The sequence below is a fragment of the Hipposideros armiger genome, unplaced genomic scaffold, assembly GCF_001890085.2.
Source record: "Hipposideros armiger isolate ML-2016 unplaced genomic scaffold, ASM189008v1 scaffold_396, whole genome shotgun sequence".
In the NCBI taxonomy this organism is placed as follows: domain Eukaryota; kingdom Metazoa; phylum Chordata; class Mammalia; order Chiroptera; family Hipposideridae; genus Hipposideros; species Hipposideros armiger.
In genome coordinates this window covers 1,714,518-1,729,906 of record NW_017731746.1, presented here as the reverse complement: position 1 = coordinate 1,729,906, position 15,389 = coordinate 1,714,518, and the positions used below count along the sequence as shown (strand labels likewise).

Below are 15,389 nucleotides of genomic sequence, written 5' to 3'. Positions count from 1 at the left end.
ATCTTTAAGGTGACCTTCAAGGTGAGCCCTGGTCTCTCCCCTAACTGCCCCTCAGCTCTCACCATGTTCACTCCAATGCCCTGTGTTCCCTCTTGCCTCAAGGCTTTTGCACAGACTGTTCCATATGCCTGACCTGCCCTTAAAACTGCCCCACCCTTATTCCACTCCTATTTGCACAGTTAACCCAGCCTCTCCAGGGAAGCCTTCTCTGACCTCCATCCCTCTATTAGGTTAGGTTCTCCTAGGCTATCTTTCATAGCATTACTACGGTTTATAATTATATGTTTATGTGATTATTCAATTGTCTCCCCCACCAGACTGTACATTCCCTGAGAGTCTCCTTGCTCCCAAGGATCTAGAGTACCTCTGCTCTACAGTGCCTCTGACACAGTACATAATACTCAATAAATACTTGTTGAGTAAGTGAACAAACAAAAAAACAAGCCCCTGGAGAGAGAAGGAAGGGGCTGGGCAAGTGCCAAAAATTCTGCAAAAAAAAAAAAAATTAGAGTTGGAAGATGCTGGAACAATGCTCTTAAATGATGCCTTTCTAGAGTAACCCAAGAAAGAGCTCAGGAGAGAAAGACAATGGAAGAGGACAATATTTATTCTATTCCACAAACATTAACTGAGCACTTACTATGTCCCAGGTGCTACTAGATGTGCTAGGAATAAATGGTGAAAAGACATTGCTCCCCCCTCGTGAAACTTAGCAGAAGAGAGAGTCCCAAAAATGTGAACAAGTAAACAAATAAAAAATGTGATAAGTGCTATGAAAAATGAAGAGGAGATGGGATCCTTCTTTGTTTGGGTGGGCCTAACTGAGCTGAGGCCTAAAATCAGGAAAGGGTCAGGGAGAGCGTGCCCTGCAGAATGGTTTGGCTATGCTTCCCCATCTTAATTGCACCAGCCAAGGGAGGTTTATAAGCCCACCTTTCTTGTGTTGTGGGAAGAGCATTGGACTGGGAGCCAAACTGTGCTACACATTAGAATCATCTAGGGGGCTTTTAAAGCCCCAATATCCAGGCCATACCCATATCAGAATCAGAATGACTAGGGTTTGGAGCCAGGCATTGGTATTTTTTAAAGATCCCCAGGAGATTTCAATGCACAGCAGTTTGGAAATTACTGATATGATTTTTTTTAGTTGTAGTAAAATAAACATAACATAAAAATTTACTATTTTAACCATTTTTTTATTTTAATAATTTTTAAATGTAGAGTTTAGTGGCATTAAGTACATTCACATTGTTGTGCAACCATCACCACTATCCATCTCCACAATCTTTTCACCTTCTCAAACAGAAATTCTATATCCATTAAACTAGAGCTCCCAATTCCCTCCTCCCCCACCCTTGGCAACCACCATTCTATTTCATTTTTCTATGAATTTGGCTATTCTAGGAATATCATAAAAATGGAATCATACAAAATATGTCCTTTTGTATCTGGCTTATTTCAGTCAGCATAATGTTTTCAAGGTTCATCCATGTTGTTGCATGCATCAGAATTTTACTCCTTTTTAAGGCTAAATAACATTCCATTGCATGTATATGACACATTTTGTTTATCCATTCACCTGCTGATGGACATTTGGGTTGTTTTCATTTTTTAGTTACTGTGAATACTACTACTATGAACATGTGTGTGCAAATATCTGTTCAAGTCTGTGCTTTCAATTGCTTTGGATATATACACAGAAATGGAACTGCTGGATCATGTGGTAATTCTATGTTTAATTTTTTGAGGAACTGCCATACTGTTTTTCACAAGGACTGTACCATTTTACATTCTCATCAGCAATGTACAAGGGTCCTAATTTTTCCACATCTTAGTCAACACGTGTTATTTTCTATGTTTTGTTTGTTTGCTTATTTTTATTATAGCCATCCCAATAGATGTGAAGTGATAGTTCATTGTGGTTTTGATTTGCATTTTCCCAATGATTAGTGATGTTGAGCATCTTTTCATATGCTTATTGGGTATATGAATGTCTTCTTTGGAGAAATGTCTATTCAAATTCTTTGCCTATTTTTTGATGTGTGTGTGAGTTGTAGGAATTCTTTATATATTCTGGATATTAATCCTTATGAAATATATGATTTGCATGATATTAACATTATTAAATGGTAGACTAATTTGAAAAGGGCTATAAAAGGGTGGATGTATTACAATAACATTTTTTTACAAAACAAAAATGAAACACCCATAACAAAAAATATTGCAATACTATACATCAAAATGTAATCAATTATTATCTCTGATTAATACAAAGGATAATTTTTGTTTTATTGCTCTTCCCTTTGTGCATTCTATACTTCCAAGTTTTCTGCATCAAACATGTATATTTTTATAATTAGGGAAAATACTATCATTAAAATTATCAGTATTAAAGGTAGAATCCTAAAAAACTTTTAAAAAGGAAACTGTTTTTTTCTCTGTAGTTAAAACAACATTTATTGAGGGTCTCCTTTGTGCCTTGTACTCTCAAAGTTTCTGGTCTGGTAGACAAGAAACAGACAACACAGTATAGGGTGGATGGGCTCTAATGGGGAACTCAGGATGCACAAAAGAACCAGAGGGGGCTAGCTCACCCACTAGCCAAATCTGGGACAAAAGTTTAAAACAAATAATGATAGTAATGAATTATAATCCACTCTATAAAATAAGAGTCCTTTGAATCCATACTAATAAACAAACAGATATGGGATAAGGAAAAGCTCTTCCTTACAATAGAATGCCAACTAAATAAATGGAAAATGAATGATAGATTTAGAAAAATAATCAATTTACACCCATCAAAGTAATGATTGATTCAGGCAAGAATCATAAGTGGATGCCAGAATTAGTGGGACCAAATTTGATGAGGCACAGAATTTTAGATCAAAGTATCTCCCCACAAATTACTTTCTAATTACAAGGTGGGGGGGTGTAATTTTACAGAAGAGAAACCTGGTGGATACCACTAAACCAAGTGGTTGAAGTTAACATCACTAATAATGAGACAAACTAACATAACGTGCTTCCAGATATGATGTGCTAAGAAGGAAACATCACCTCTGTGATATTCCTGTCAAAAATGCCTAAGTCTAATTATGAGGAAACATCAGAAAACCTAAAACTAAGGGACATTCTACAGAATAAATGACCTGTAAATGTTAAAAATATCAGTATTACAAAAGATTAAAAAGTGTAATAAAGTGCTCCAGATTAAAGGGAACTAAAGAAACATGAAAATTAAATGCACTGCATGATCCTGAGTTGGATCCTAGACCAGAAAACAAATTTATATAAAGAACATTATTAGGACAATTTTAAAATTTTGAATAGGATCTGCACATTAAATATAGTATTGAATTAATGTTAAATTTTCTGATTTTGATAATTTTCTCATTTCTGATTTCCTGGTTATGTAAGATAATCTCCTTGTTTTTAGGAAATACACAGTGAAGTATTTATGGGTAAAGAGGCATGATATCTGCAAACTACTCTTTAACTGTTCAGAAAAAATTATATATATATATATATATATATATAGCTTATGCGTATATGGGGAGAAAATTAAAGTGTAATAAAGTGTTAATAATTGGTGAATTACAAGATTTAGGTAAATAGGGGTTTTTAAAAATAGTATTCTTAAGATTTTTCTGTAAATTTGAAATTATTAAAAATAAAATTTAAGAACTCACCATTTAATCTTATCTTCATAATGTAGTACAGATGCGATCTTGGATAAGCCATAAAATCAATCAAAACTTCTAGAAAGTTAATACTATCACGGGATCATTCTGAACCAGTAGACGAATTTATTAAATAAATTAAGAGCTTCGTGCACATGTATCAGGGGAAGAGGACCTGGAATAGCTCTCTTCTGGGCCCCCGAGATTCCCCAGGCCCAACTCGAAAGCATAGAGGTTTGAGGCAAGACGTGGCAGAGGGTACTCAGTTGAGGCCAGAGGGGATTAAAGGCGTCAACACTAACTTCATCAGAGCCCGCAAAACTAACTCAATCAGAGCCTGGGTATTTGAGGGAGTGGCTCAGAGGCCTGAGCCTCAGTCTCTCGAGTCTCCCACCCCTCGCGGGCTCTCTCTCCTCTCACTGAAGGTGGACCTGAAACTCCAACACCTCGACTTCTGGGCCAGCCTCCATGGCCAGGTCCCGGGGTTGCTGGACTGTGACATGGGGAACCAGTGCTTTCTGGCCTTCACGACAACGCACCTGCCCTTGGCTCAGCAGAACCGTGAGTGCTCCGGTGGGGGGCGGTGGGGGATGGGCATGCCGGGTGACCCGGGTGGGGGTCTCCTGGGACCGGGGCCAGTGGGCTCCCCAGCCTTCGACCGCCACCCCTTCTGGGGCGAGCTCGGGCGATGGCACAGAGTTTCGGGGCCCTGCGTCCTTTCTGCTGAGTGCCGCAGCCCCCTCCCCCACGCCACTTGCCCAGCTGCGACGCCGCCGCCGCCGAACTGCAAGCCCACCGAGGGCAGCGGTCCTGCCGCACACAACGCTTTCAACTCTACCCGACCCCCCCAGCTCCGTCCCAGAACCTTCTAGGCCTCTTCGCGGCCTTTTCTCCATGGCGCCCATCGCCATTTGGCGCACTACGTATTTTACTCATTTTTCTGTTTTTTAAAAAACTGTAATTTATCAAGTTTTGTTTGTGGCTGTATCCCTGCCTCTTGATACGTCTAACACCCAGAGGTGTTCAATATTTGCTAAATGGATAGCTGGCCGTCGGGGTCGTTTGTTGTTTTTTTTATTTTCAATTTGGACCTCAAGTGCGGAGAGTTGAAGTAATCACCTCCTACATTCTTGGTAAGTTATGCCATCTGTTAGGGCAAAGTGCTTAGATTAACTCATTTTCCCCCCTCTCCACCCCACTTCTCTCACTTCCCATACTCCCATGCATTTACCCTAACTGATTTAATGTCTTTAGATATCTGTATCTTGAAAAATGTTTAGTATTATTTTGTGTTTATAGGCGACTAACTTACATAATGCTCATTGCCTTTTAACCCCTACTCACATTGTTTTTGAGAGCTATTTAGGTTGCTAAATATAGACCTGGTTCATTATTTTTTGACTGTTTTGTAGAAGTTTATCTTCTGCATATGCTACCTTTTTAAATTTTTTATTTTTCAATTATAGTTGATATTCAATATATTAGTTTCAAGTGTACCACATAGTGGTTGGCCATTTATATAATTTAGGAAGTGATCCCCCAATAAGTCTAGTACTCACTTGGCACATAGTTATTACAACATTATTGACTATATTTCTTAGGGTATACTTTGCATCCTCGTGACTATTTTGTAACTACCAATTTGTAGTTAATCCTTTCACTGTTTTCACCCCCACTCCCTCCAACCCCAGCCCCCTTCCCATCTGGTAACCATCAGTTTGTTCTCTGTATCTGTGACTTTGTTTAATTTGTTTTTAGATTCCACACATAAGTGAGATCCTTATGGTATCTGTCTCTTTCTACCTGACTTCACTCAGCATAATACCCTCTAGGTCAGCGGTTCTCAACCTGTGGGTCGCGACCCCTTTGGGGTTCGAACGACCTTTTCACAGGGGTCGCCTAAGACCATCGGAAAACAAAAAGATATTTGCATTACATTTGCTACATAACAGTAGCAAAATTACAGTTATAGAGTAGCAACGAATATAATTTTATGGTTGGGGGTCACCACAACATGAGGAACTGTATAAAGGGGTCGCGGCATTAGCAAGGTTGAGAATCGCTGCTCTAGGTCCATACTTGTTGCATGCATATGCTGCCTTTTGCATTTAATTGTACTTACTAATGGAGACCTAGATTGCCTCCAAGTCTGCCACCATAGTAATGCTGATGAACATTCCTATTTCTTCACTGATTTGGGAAATATTTATTGAGCACCTCCAATTTGCCAGGCACTGTTCTAGACACTTGTGATACATAATGAACAAAACAAAAGCAGACAAGTCTTCTTGAAGCTTACATTCTACTGGGGACAGACAGACAATCCACACAAAAATGTTATATACTAGTATGTTATAAGGTGATAACTGAGATGAGGGGAAAGGACACAGTAAGAGGGCTCAGGAATGGGGGGGGGGACAGGAAATGTGGTGGCAGCTACAGTTTTAAATAGGGTCATTAGGTTGGGCTTTGTTGGGAACGTAATATTTTGAGTAGTGAGTAAAAAGAGGTGCGATGGTGAGTCAAGAGGAAAAGTTCCCCAGGCAGCAGAAATAGCCAGTGTGAAAGCCCTAAAGAAAGAATATGCTTGGAGCGGTTGAGGAACAGTAAAGAGGCCAGTGAGGCTGGATCAAGGTAAATAAAGAGGAGAGATCACAGGGTATGGAACAGCGATCAGGAAGAGCTGTATTCCACTTTAAGGATGTTGGAGTTAACTTTGAGTAGGATGTGGCATGCTTGAAAGGTTTTGAGCAGAGGAGAGACATAATCGCCAGCTTTGTGAGTATGTGGCCTGTATATTTGCATACGGTGGATATACTTGGTTTAATGCTCGGCTATCACTATCTTGAGATTTTTAATAATTTTTTAACAAGGAGCTCCACATTTTTATTTTTCACTGGGCCCTGCAAATTATGTAGCCAATCCTGCATGATTTGTATTCTGAAAAGATCACTGTGGCTGCTGTGTTGAGGGTGCATTGTAGATGTAAAGAAACTAGGAGCCTAGAAGTCAGGAGACTGATTAGGAGTCTACTGTAGTAATCCAGACAAGAGATGATGCTAGACTGACCACCAGGATGGTAGCAGGAAGTGGTGAGAAGGTAGAACCAGCTAGATTTGCTGATAGATAGGATGTGTGGTATAAGAAAGAGATTAGAGGATGACTCCTAAATTTTTGGCTGATTAAGTGGAAGAATGGAGTTGCCTTCTACTGAGATGGAGGAAGCTTGTGGTAGGACAGGTTTAGGGAAGAAAATCAGGAATTCAGTTCTGGACATAATGAGTTTGAAATACTTTTTAGATATCCAAGTAGAAATGTTGAGTAAGCAAGGGAATATATAAGTCTGGAGTTCTGGAGAGAGGTGTGGACTGCAGACATAAATTTTGAGTCTTTGGTATAGAGGAGCATTTAAGGAGTAAGAATAGAGAGAAGAAAGAAGGATGAGCCCAGGGAGGGCATTACAAGAGATTGGAGAGAAGAGAGATAACCAGCAAAAACTGAGGAAATGACAATTTCCTCACTGAGAATCAAAAGTGACTGTGGTTTCCTGGAAACCAAGTGAAGAAAGTGTTTCAAGGAAGGAGTGGTCATTTGAGAGGAATGCAGCTGAGAGATCTGGTAAGAGGTGCGCTGACAATTGGACTTTGCAAAGCAGAGCCTTGATGATGTGGTTTTGGTGGAGTGGTGGAGAAAGCCTTACTGGCAAGGGTTTAAGAGTGGAAGGAGGGGAAATAGGGACAGAAAGTATAGGCAGTTCTTTCTAGGAGTTCTGCCTCAAAAGAAAGCAAAAATGTGGAATAGTGGCCTGGCACAGAAAGTGGAGGCCAGAGAAGTTCTTGTTTTTCATATGATGAGAGAATTAACAGCATATTTAAATGTTGATAATAATGATCCAGTAGAGACCCAAAAAAAATTAATAACAGGAAAGAGAAGAGAGGATTGTTGGAATATTGTCCTTGAGAAAACATGAGGACATCTGTGCCAAAAAGAGGGAGGGAGGGAGGGAGACAGTCAGACAGACAGAGACGCTGTATCCTTTGATCCCACTGAGATCACCAATCTGTTGGTCCTGTCACCCTTTTACTGTTGTCAGTCACCTGATGTCCTCTCTTCTTTAACCTGGAATCCCATGGTCAAACATGCTGTCTGTCTTGCATACACCCTTCAATTCCTTTGGCCCTGTATGGCTTTGGAGCACTTTCTGGGCCAAACCACAACCCTGATCAAATCCAACTCTACCAAACAAGTGTGCTCCAAACTCACAGATCAATGGATTGGTGATATCAGTGGTATCAAAGGATAGTTGGAGTTGAGAGGGAGATAACTGGAAAAATAGGAAGTGATTTTTTTTTTTAAGATTTTATTGAGGAATTGGGGGAGGGGAACAGCCAAGTCATTGTCCTTCAATCTTAGTTGTGGAGGGTGCAGCAAGCTCAGTTCCAAGTCTAGTCGCGCTGCTCAGCTCAAGGTGCTGTGTTCAATTAGTTGCGGGTGGGCGTAGCCACCATCCCATGCGGGAGTTGAACCTGGCAGTCTTGTTGTTAAGAGCGCGGGCTCTATCCCCTGAGCCACCTGGGTGGCAGCTCAGCTCAAGGTGCCGAGTTCAGTCTTTAGTTGCAAGCAGGTGTAGCCCACCATCTCAAACAGGCAAACTTGTTGTTAGGAGCACGTGCTCTCACCAGCTGAGGCTCAGCAGTAGCTCAGCTCAGGCGCAGCTCACTGGCCCATGTGGGAATTGAACCTGCGATCCTGTTGCTCAGAGCTCACACTCTTGAGCAAACTCTTAACCAACTGAGCCACTCGGCCGGCCCGGTGATGTGTTTTTATATGGTACAAAAGTGAGGTTATGGAGAGGTTGCAGTTACTGGTTCAGGTTATGACAGTGAGAGAGACTGTCTAAAGTTGAATGGAAGGCAAAATCTTTGGAGAAGAGTTCAAGAAGCCAGGTTATTAAGAGAATCTACATCTATCGAAATAGCCAAGACTTAAAGCAGGAGAAGTGTTAGTGACAGTGAGCCAGGAGCTAAACTCCTCTGAATGAGGGGGAGTGACCAAGATTTTGGTAGATGACAGTAACAATGAAGATTAATATGTAAGTTCCTATGTTAACTTGAATATACATATCCAGGAATAGATAGTATAGTAAATTATAGCCCTGCCTGATTATTCTTCACAGTGGCAGCACCAGGTGCTATCAGATATGCAGTGTAATAAAGGATTCTATTTCTCTACACCTTTGCCAACAGTTGGTATTATCTGTTTTAATTTTTTTATTATTTTTTAATTGGGGAATTTGGGGAGGGGAACCAGCCAAGTTGTTGTTCTTCAATCTTAGCTGTGGAGGGCGCCAGTCGCCATCTGGCTGCCCATGGCAGCTCATAGCCTCTAAGCTCAAGTTGCTGTGTTACAATCTTAGTTGTGGGTGGACATAGCCACCATCCCATGGGGGAGTCGAACCAGCAGCCTTGTTGTTAAGAGTGTACACCCTAAGGATGGCCGAGTGGCATGTTGGTTAAGAGTTGGCTTGGGACACTAGCTCTGAGAAGCAGGGCCCTGGTTCGGATCCCACACGTGGGACAGTGATGCTACACCCTCTACAGCTAAGATGGTGAACAACAGCTCAACCTGGAGCTGGGCTGCCGTGAGTCACTGGCGATGGCATAGGCTGCAGTGAAGCTGCAATGGGCTGCCATAAGCTACCGTGAGTGGCTGGCAGCCGGCGTGAGCAGCCGTCCAGTGGCTGACGACCGATCTGCCTCACCTGGGAAGAGCACAATGATATACCAATATGGGCCAGTGAAGCGACATCCTCCACAACGAGACTGAAGAACAAAAGGACAGCAACTTGTCTGTTCCCCTTTCCCGATTCCCCAATGCTGTTACCCTCCCCCAATTCTCCAATAAAAATCTTTAAAAAAAAAAAAGAAGAGCACACACTGTATCCACTGAGCCATCCAGGTGGCAGCTCATCTCAAGGTACCAGAGTTCAGTCTTAGTTGCTGGCGGGCGTAGTCCACCATCGAACAGGCAGTCTTGTTGTTAGGAGCACATGCTCTCACCAACTGAGCCATCCTGCCATCTTTTGGCAGCTCAGTGGCAGCTCAGCTCAGGCTCAGCATCAGTGGCCCATGTGGGAATCAAACCGACGGCCCTGTTGTACAGAGCTCACACTCTTATGCTAACTCTTAACCAACTGAGCCACTCAGCCAGCCTCAATTATGTGTTTTTGTAAATCTTGTCAGTTTGATATAAAGTTATCTCATTATTTTATTTTCTTATTGCTAGTAAGACTAAGCATCTTTAGTCATTTAGGTATCCCCTCCTTGTGGATACTGATTTGTATCTTTTGCCCATTGTAAGTTTGTGTTAGCTTTTTACTTATTGAGTTGTAGAAGCTGTGTATGAGTTGAAATTTTTTTCTGGTTTATTTTATCTGATTTTTTTCTTGTGATTTTTACTATGCGGAACCTTCTAATTTTATGTATTATAATACCTGCATAAACTATACAGATTACTTTGAGATTAATTGGCATCTTTATAATATGTATTATATGTTTTTGTTTATTTAGGTCTTTTATGTCCTTAAATAGTGATTGCATCTTTTCCCCATAAACGTCTAGTCCATTCTTTGGATTAATCCCTAGATACTTTATAACTTTGGTTGCTATTGTGAACAGTACCTTTAAAAAAAAATTTACATATTTTTTTTCCCAGTTTCTTAACGCTGGTATACAGGAACAGTATTGATTAGTATATTGTTCTTATATCCAGCAAACTTCCCAGACTCTTATTGGTTCTAATTGTATATTGATTTTATAAGGTTTTCTACAGTAATCATTTTTTTCTGTAAATTATGATAGTTTTGCATTTTTCTCTCCAGCTTTATATCTTTTGCTACATTCCCCCCCCCCTTTTTTTTAATTGTATTGGGGAATTGGGGGAGGGAACAGCATTGGGGAATTGGGGAAGGGGCACAGACAAGTTGTTGTCCTTTTGTTCTTCAGTTGTGGAGGACATCGCTTCACTGGCCCATGTTGGTATTGTGATCATTGCGCTCTTCCCGGCTGAGGCAGATCAGTTGCTGGCCATTGGACAGCCGCTCACGGCAGCTCACACTGGCTGCCCGCCACTTATGGTAGCTTACAGCAGCCCACTGCAGCAGGGGCTGCAGCCTATGCCGTCGCCCGCGACTCACAGCAGCCTAGCTCCAGGTCAAGCTGTTGTTCACCATCTTAGCTGTATAGGGTGCAGCATCACTGGTCCTCATGTGGGATCCGAACTGGGGCTCTGCTGTTCAGAGCTGGCATCTCAAGCCAACTCTTAACCAACGAGCCACTCAGCCGGTCCTACATTTTCCTTTTTTGAATACTATGTTGAACATTAGTGATGTAATGGGCATCCTTTCTAATTTTACTGAGCTCTCCAATAAGTATGTCATCATTTTCCAGACAAAAACCTAGATTCATTTGCAATACGATGACACTCATGGGGACAATGAGGGAGACACAAATAGTTCCCCCTAACCCCAAGGAGCCAACATTAGTGCCAAGCAGATAGCTCTAATATATACTTGATTTACTCTTAGCCCACAATGTATTCATTCATCCAGTTAAGTTAAGCTCCTCCCATGTGCCAGGCAGTGAACAAGACAGACCTGGCGATAGACTCTAAGCAAGTAATTACAATAAAATGTGCTATGGGAAGGTTTAGACAGGTGGTCAGAGAAGGCCTGCTTTAGAAAGATGTTTAAACAGAGACATGTTGGCTGAGTAGCAATTAACTAGGCAAGCAGGAAGAAGGAACAGTGTTTCTGGCAAAGGAAACAGCTCCTGGGAAGACTTGAGATCTAGAGTGTGGTCTGTTGGAGAGATGAGTGGAGAGCTGGGAGGAATGACTCAACCCTGAGGAGGAGCAGGGCCTTTTAGACTGTCTCAAGGAAGACTATCTTTAGATTTGGCCCAAGGGCAATGGAAAGTTTTACACAGAGGCTGACAAGATTGGATTAACATTTTAGGAAGATCACTGAAACTGCAGTGATCAGTTGAAGAGAAGAGAATAAACAGACCATTTAGGTTATGGCTTGGACTGGAATAGTAGGACTTTGATTGATTGGGTGTGGCTGTACAGGAAAGAGAAGAATCAAGAAGGATTTCCAAGTCTCTGGCCTAAAAGACTGGTTATACAGTGGTGCCATTTGCTGAAACAAGAAATACAGGAGGAAGAGCAGGAAGATGGAGGTTAGTTTTAGAAATGTTGGAAGTGCCTATGGGTTATCCAAGCAAAGACATCCTGTACAGAGCTCTACTTTAAAGTGCTAGCAGAGAAATCTGGGTTAGAGATAAAGATTTGAAAGCCCTAAATTTATAGATGGTGACTGAAGCCACAGACATTCATGAGATTGTTTAGGGACAGTATATGTGGTATGTGAAAAGAAGGATGCAGAGGACAATAAGGTCAGAGAAGTAAGGGGAAAACTAGTAGAATATGGTATCATAACACCCCGCGCAGGCTCACAGCCCTCTTTTAGGGAAGCTTCAAGGCTCAGGATCCTGGGGCCACAGTGGAAATCCTAGGACATTTTGACCCTCTTCTGTCTTTCTTTTTGCCAGTTGCCAGATATAAACTCCGTATAATTGAGCCACCAAAACTACCCATGGAAAAAAAACCCAACCCTGATAAAGATGGTGAGTTCTCTGACATGGCCCTGTGGCTTGGGCTGGACACCCAAAGCTAGTGAGTTATGGCACACAATCTTCTTTTTCTCTGCACAGGTCCAGATTTTGAACCCAACCTGTGGATGTGGGTAAACCCTAACATTGTGTTTCCCCCTGGAGAGCTGGATGTCCTAGAACCTAGTAAGAGGGAGGATCTGACAAGCACACTCCCCTCCCCTCAGCTGCCCCCAAAAGAGGAAGACTTTGCCAACTGCTCAGAGGCCACAGCAGTGGAATTGCTGCCACCTTCCTCCAGCGAGCAGCCTCCCCCTCGGAAGCGGTTTGCCTCGTCCCCCAGCAACTGGGAGGTAGGGATTTCTGGGGTTGTGGACCAGACTTGGGTGTAGACAGGGTGGGCATAAAGATGATGCATCAGAGAGTTTTGTTTTCTTAGGGATAACAAAAGGTTAATGGGTTCAGAAATTAACTGTGCCCTTGGGTTAGGGAAAAGTCCAGATGATAACCCTAGACCACTACCCCTTCCTGCCATTGCACCCCTGGAGTAGAGGCCGTGGAGTTAGGACCAGTTCCTACTCTGTGTTCCTCTAGCTCACAGAAGAGGAGGCTGAGGATCAGGATGACAGCTCCTCTGTGGCTCTCCCGTCCCCTCACAAAACGGCTCCCCTCCAGAATCAGAGGCTTCAGCAAGCCAACAGCCAGGAGGGAAGACTCTGGTCCCGGCCCCCTCTCAATTACTTCCACCTAATTGCGCTGGCACTAAGAAACAGTTCCCCCTGTGGCCTCAACGTGCAACAGATCTACAGTTTCACTCGGTATGTGCCGGGCCCTTTAGGGAGGGGGAAGCGAGGGAGGGAGGGAGTCAAGGCCCTTGGTCTGAATACTTCCAATCTGCCCTGGCCCTGGACTGTTGCCTCGGTTCCACCATCTGGGTCAGAGGATAAGTGTATTCCCAATTCTTCTTTCCCAAGCATTGGTTTTGAGTTGTCCCCAAATGTGTGTGCACACATTACATGTACAGGAAGATATCCACCCACCCCCTTTCACATCTAGAAAACTAACCTTTTTCTATCTTAGTTCTTTAAAACAAACTTTCCTGGGTCATAAATTGTCCCACTTTCCCTCTCAAGATTATTGAGTACCAAATCTGGTTTCCCCAACAGTTTCTTACGTGTTTTCCCTTTGGACTGTACTGCCCAGGGGCACCCAGCTGAGGAGGGATATACATTTAGCTTTGATAGTCACATGAGTGTGTTTTTCAGACCTTTCCCCCTATATCAGAAGAGTCTCAGAATATTAATCCTCAAGTGGTATCCCTCTTTGACCCAGGACTCCTCTTACAGGAGCTGGCCTGATTTCTGTTTGGTTCCTGTTGCAAGTCAAAGTCCCGAGTCCTCAGAGGGAGGGAGGAAAATGAGCCTGGGAATGGAAACAATAAACTGGGTTTAAAAGATGAGGGTTTGCGCAAACAATGCACCAGGTTTTGCCACATGCTCAAACAGCCTACCATTCTCCATCTTGAGAGAAACGCTGAGGTTCCTGGCCCCTCAGGAGAACATGCGCAAGGGTAGGGCATCTCCCAAAGAAACCATACCTTTCCTTAACCATTCCTCTCTGTCCACAGACAGCATTTTCCCTTTTTCCGGACGGCTCCAGAGGGCTGGAAGAATACCATTCGTCACAATCTCTGTTTCCGAGACAGCTTTGAGAAAGTGCCATTCAGCATGCAGGGTGGGGCTAGCACATGGCCTCGATCTTGCCTCTGGAAGTTAACTCAGGAGGGACACCGCCGCTTTGAGGAGGAGGCCCGAGCCTTGGCCTCCACTCAGCTGGAAAATATCCAACAGTGCATGAGTCAGCCAGGTGTGAGGCCCTATCATGTGGTGGGGGGCGGGGGGAGTGACGGGAGGGAACCTGAAGATCCTGACCTAAGGCTGAATGTGCAAGGAAGGAACCTGGGCCACACCACGGGGGGGCACCTTCTGTAGGAAGGGAAGAGGTTAGCAGTGGTCTGAGACACTGGGGTGGTGTCTGCCTGAGGTGGGACCACATACACAAGCATGGGACTTGAGGTACAGGGAGTTGATAGAAAAGCAACTAAGGTCCTACTCACAGCCCAGCAGCCTAGGGAAATGGTGACCACACAATGTCAGAAGCATGGTATGTGCAAAGGGGCTTTTTCTTTTCCTGGACACCAGGTGGGATTTGGGCCTTGAGAGGGAAGGAGATCATCTGCTGTGAGAGAGCATTCCAGGCTTAGGGGACAGCAGCTGTAAAGGGCAGATAGATTCCTTTGACTCTCTTTTCTTACAGATGTGATGCCCTTCCTCTTTGACCTTTAAGTTCAAGAAGTAAGAGTCAGCCCATGCATTATTAAAGTTACCTGCAGCAGCCTGTGTATGTGTGTGTGTGTATATGTGTGTGTGTGTATGTGTGTGTGTGTGTGTGTGTGTGTGTGTGTGTGTGGTCTCTGAGGACGGGTGGAGGGGTGGAGGTGGAGGTCAGCTCTGAGGTTGGAAATGGGGTGCCCTGAGCTGATGGATGCTCCAGAGGCAATGGGAACCCCCATACTCTTCTTTCCTCAAAGGAAGAAAATACTCAACTTTCTTGAGGATCCTGGCAGTTCCAAACACTTTTCTGGGTTATGAGGATAGTCTTGGGAGATGCTAGCTTATAGCAGCCAGCCCTGCAAAAGGCCCAAAGAAGTACCACCCACTCACAGGAGTGGATGTAATCAGCTGGGGACACTGAAGAGAAGCCTGGGGAAACACATCATTTATGGAGCAGTTGAAGGAAAGACAGACCCTCATAGGCCATGAAGGAGCAGTAAGAAAAGTGAGAGGAAAGAACTTCTGGAAAAAGGGGAGTAGTTGGGCTCTAGTCTCATTCCCCTTATTTAACCGTTGGAGTGGGAACTCAGCTGAGGTGCATGGTCCCTCCCTGTGCCATTTGCCTCCAACCATACCCTCAGCGTAAGCCAGAACATTTGTGGGTTAAGAGTCCTTAGAGGCTGCAGATTCCAGCTGGGTTGTTGTGG

At 43.3% G+C, this 15,389-nt stretch overlaps 1 protein-coding gene across 1 annotated transcript; it reads left to right on the top strand.

The window, feature by feature from the left end:
- The first annotated feature begins 1,642 nt into the window (after window positions 1-1,642).
- Window positions 1,643-14,743, top strand: FOXR1 (forkhead box R1). Its single transcript, XM_019663567.1, has 7 exons — window positions 1,643-1,723; window positions 4,106-4,241; window positions 12,290-12,364; window positions 12,452-12,702; window positions 12,944-13,167; window positions 13,977-14,215; window positions 14,666-14,743. The coding sequence occupies exons 1-7, from the start codon at window positions 1,703-1,705 to the stop codon at window positions 14,692-14,694; spliced, it is 975 nt and encodes a 324-aa protein (XP_019519112.1). The 5' UTR covers window positions 1,643-1,702; the 3' UTR covers window positions 14,695-14,743.
- The last annotated feature ends 646 nt before the right edge of the window (window positions 14,744-15,389 follow it).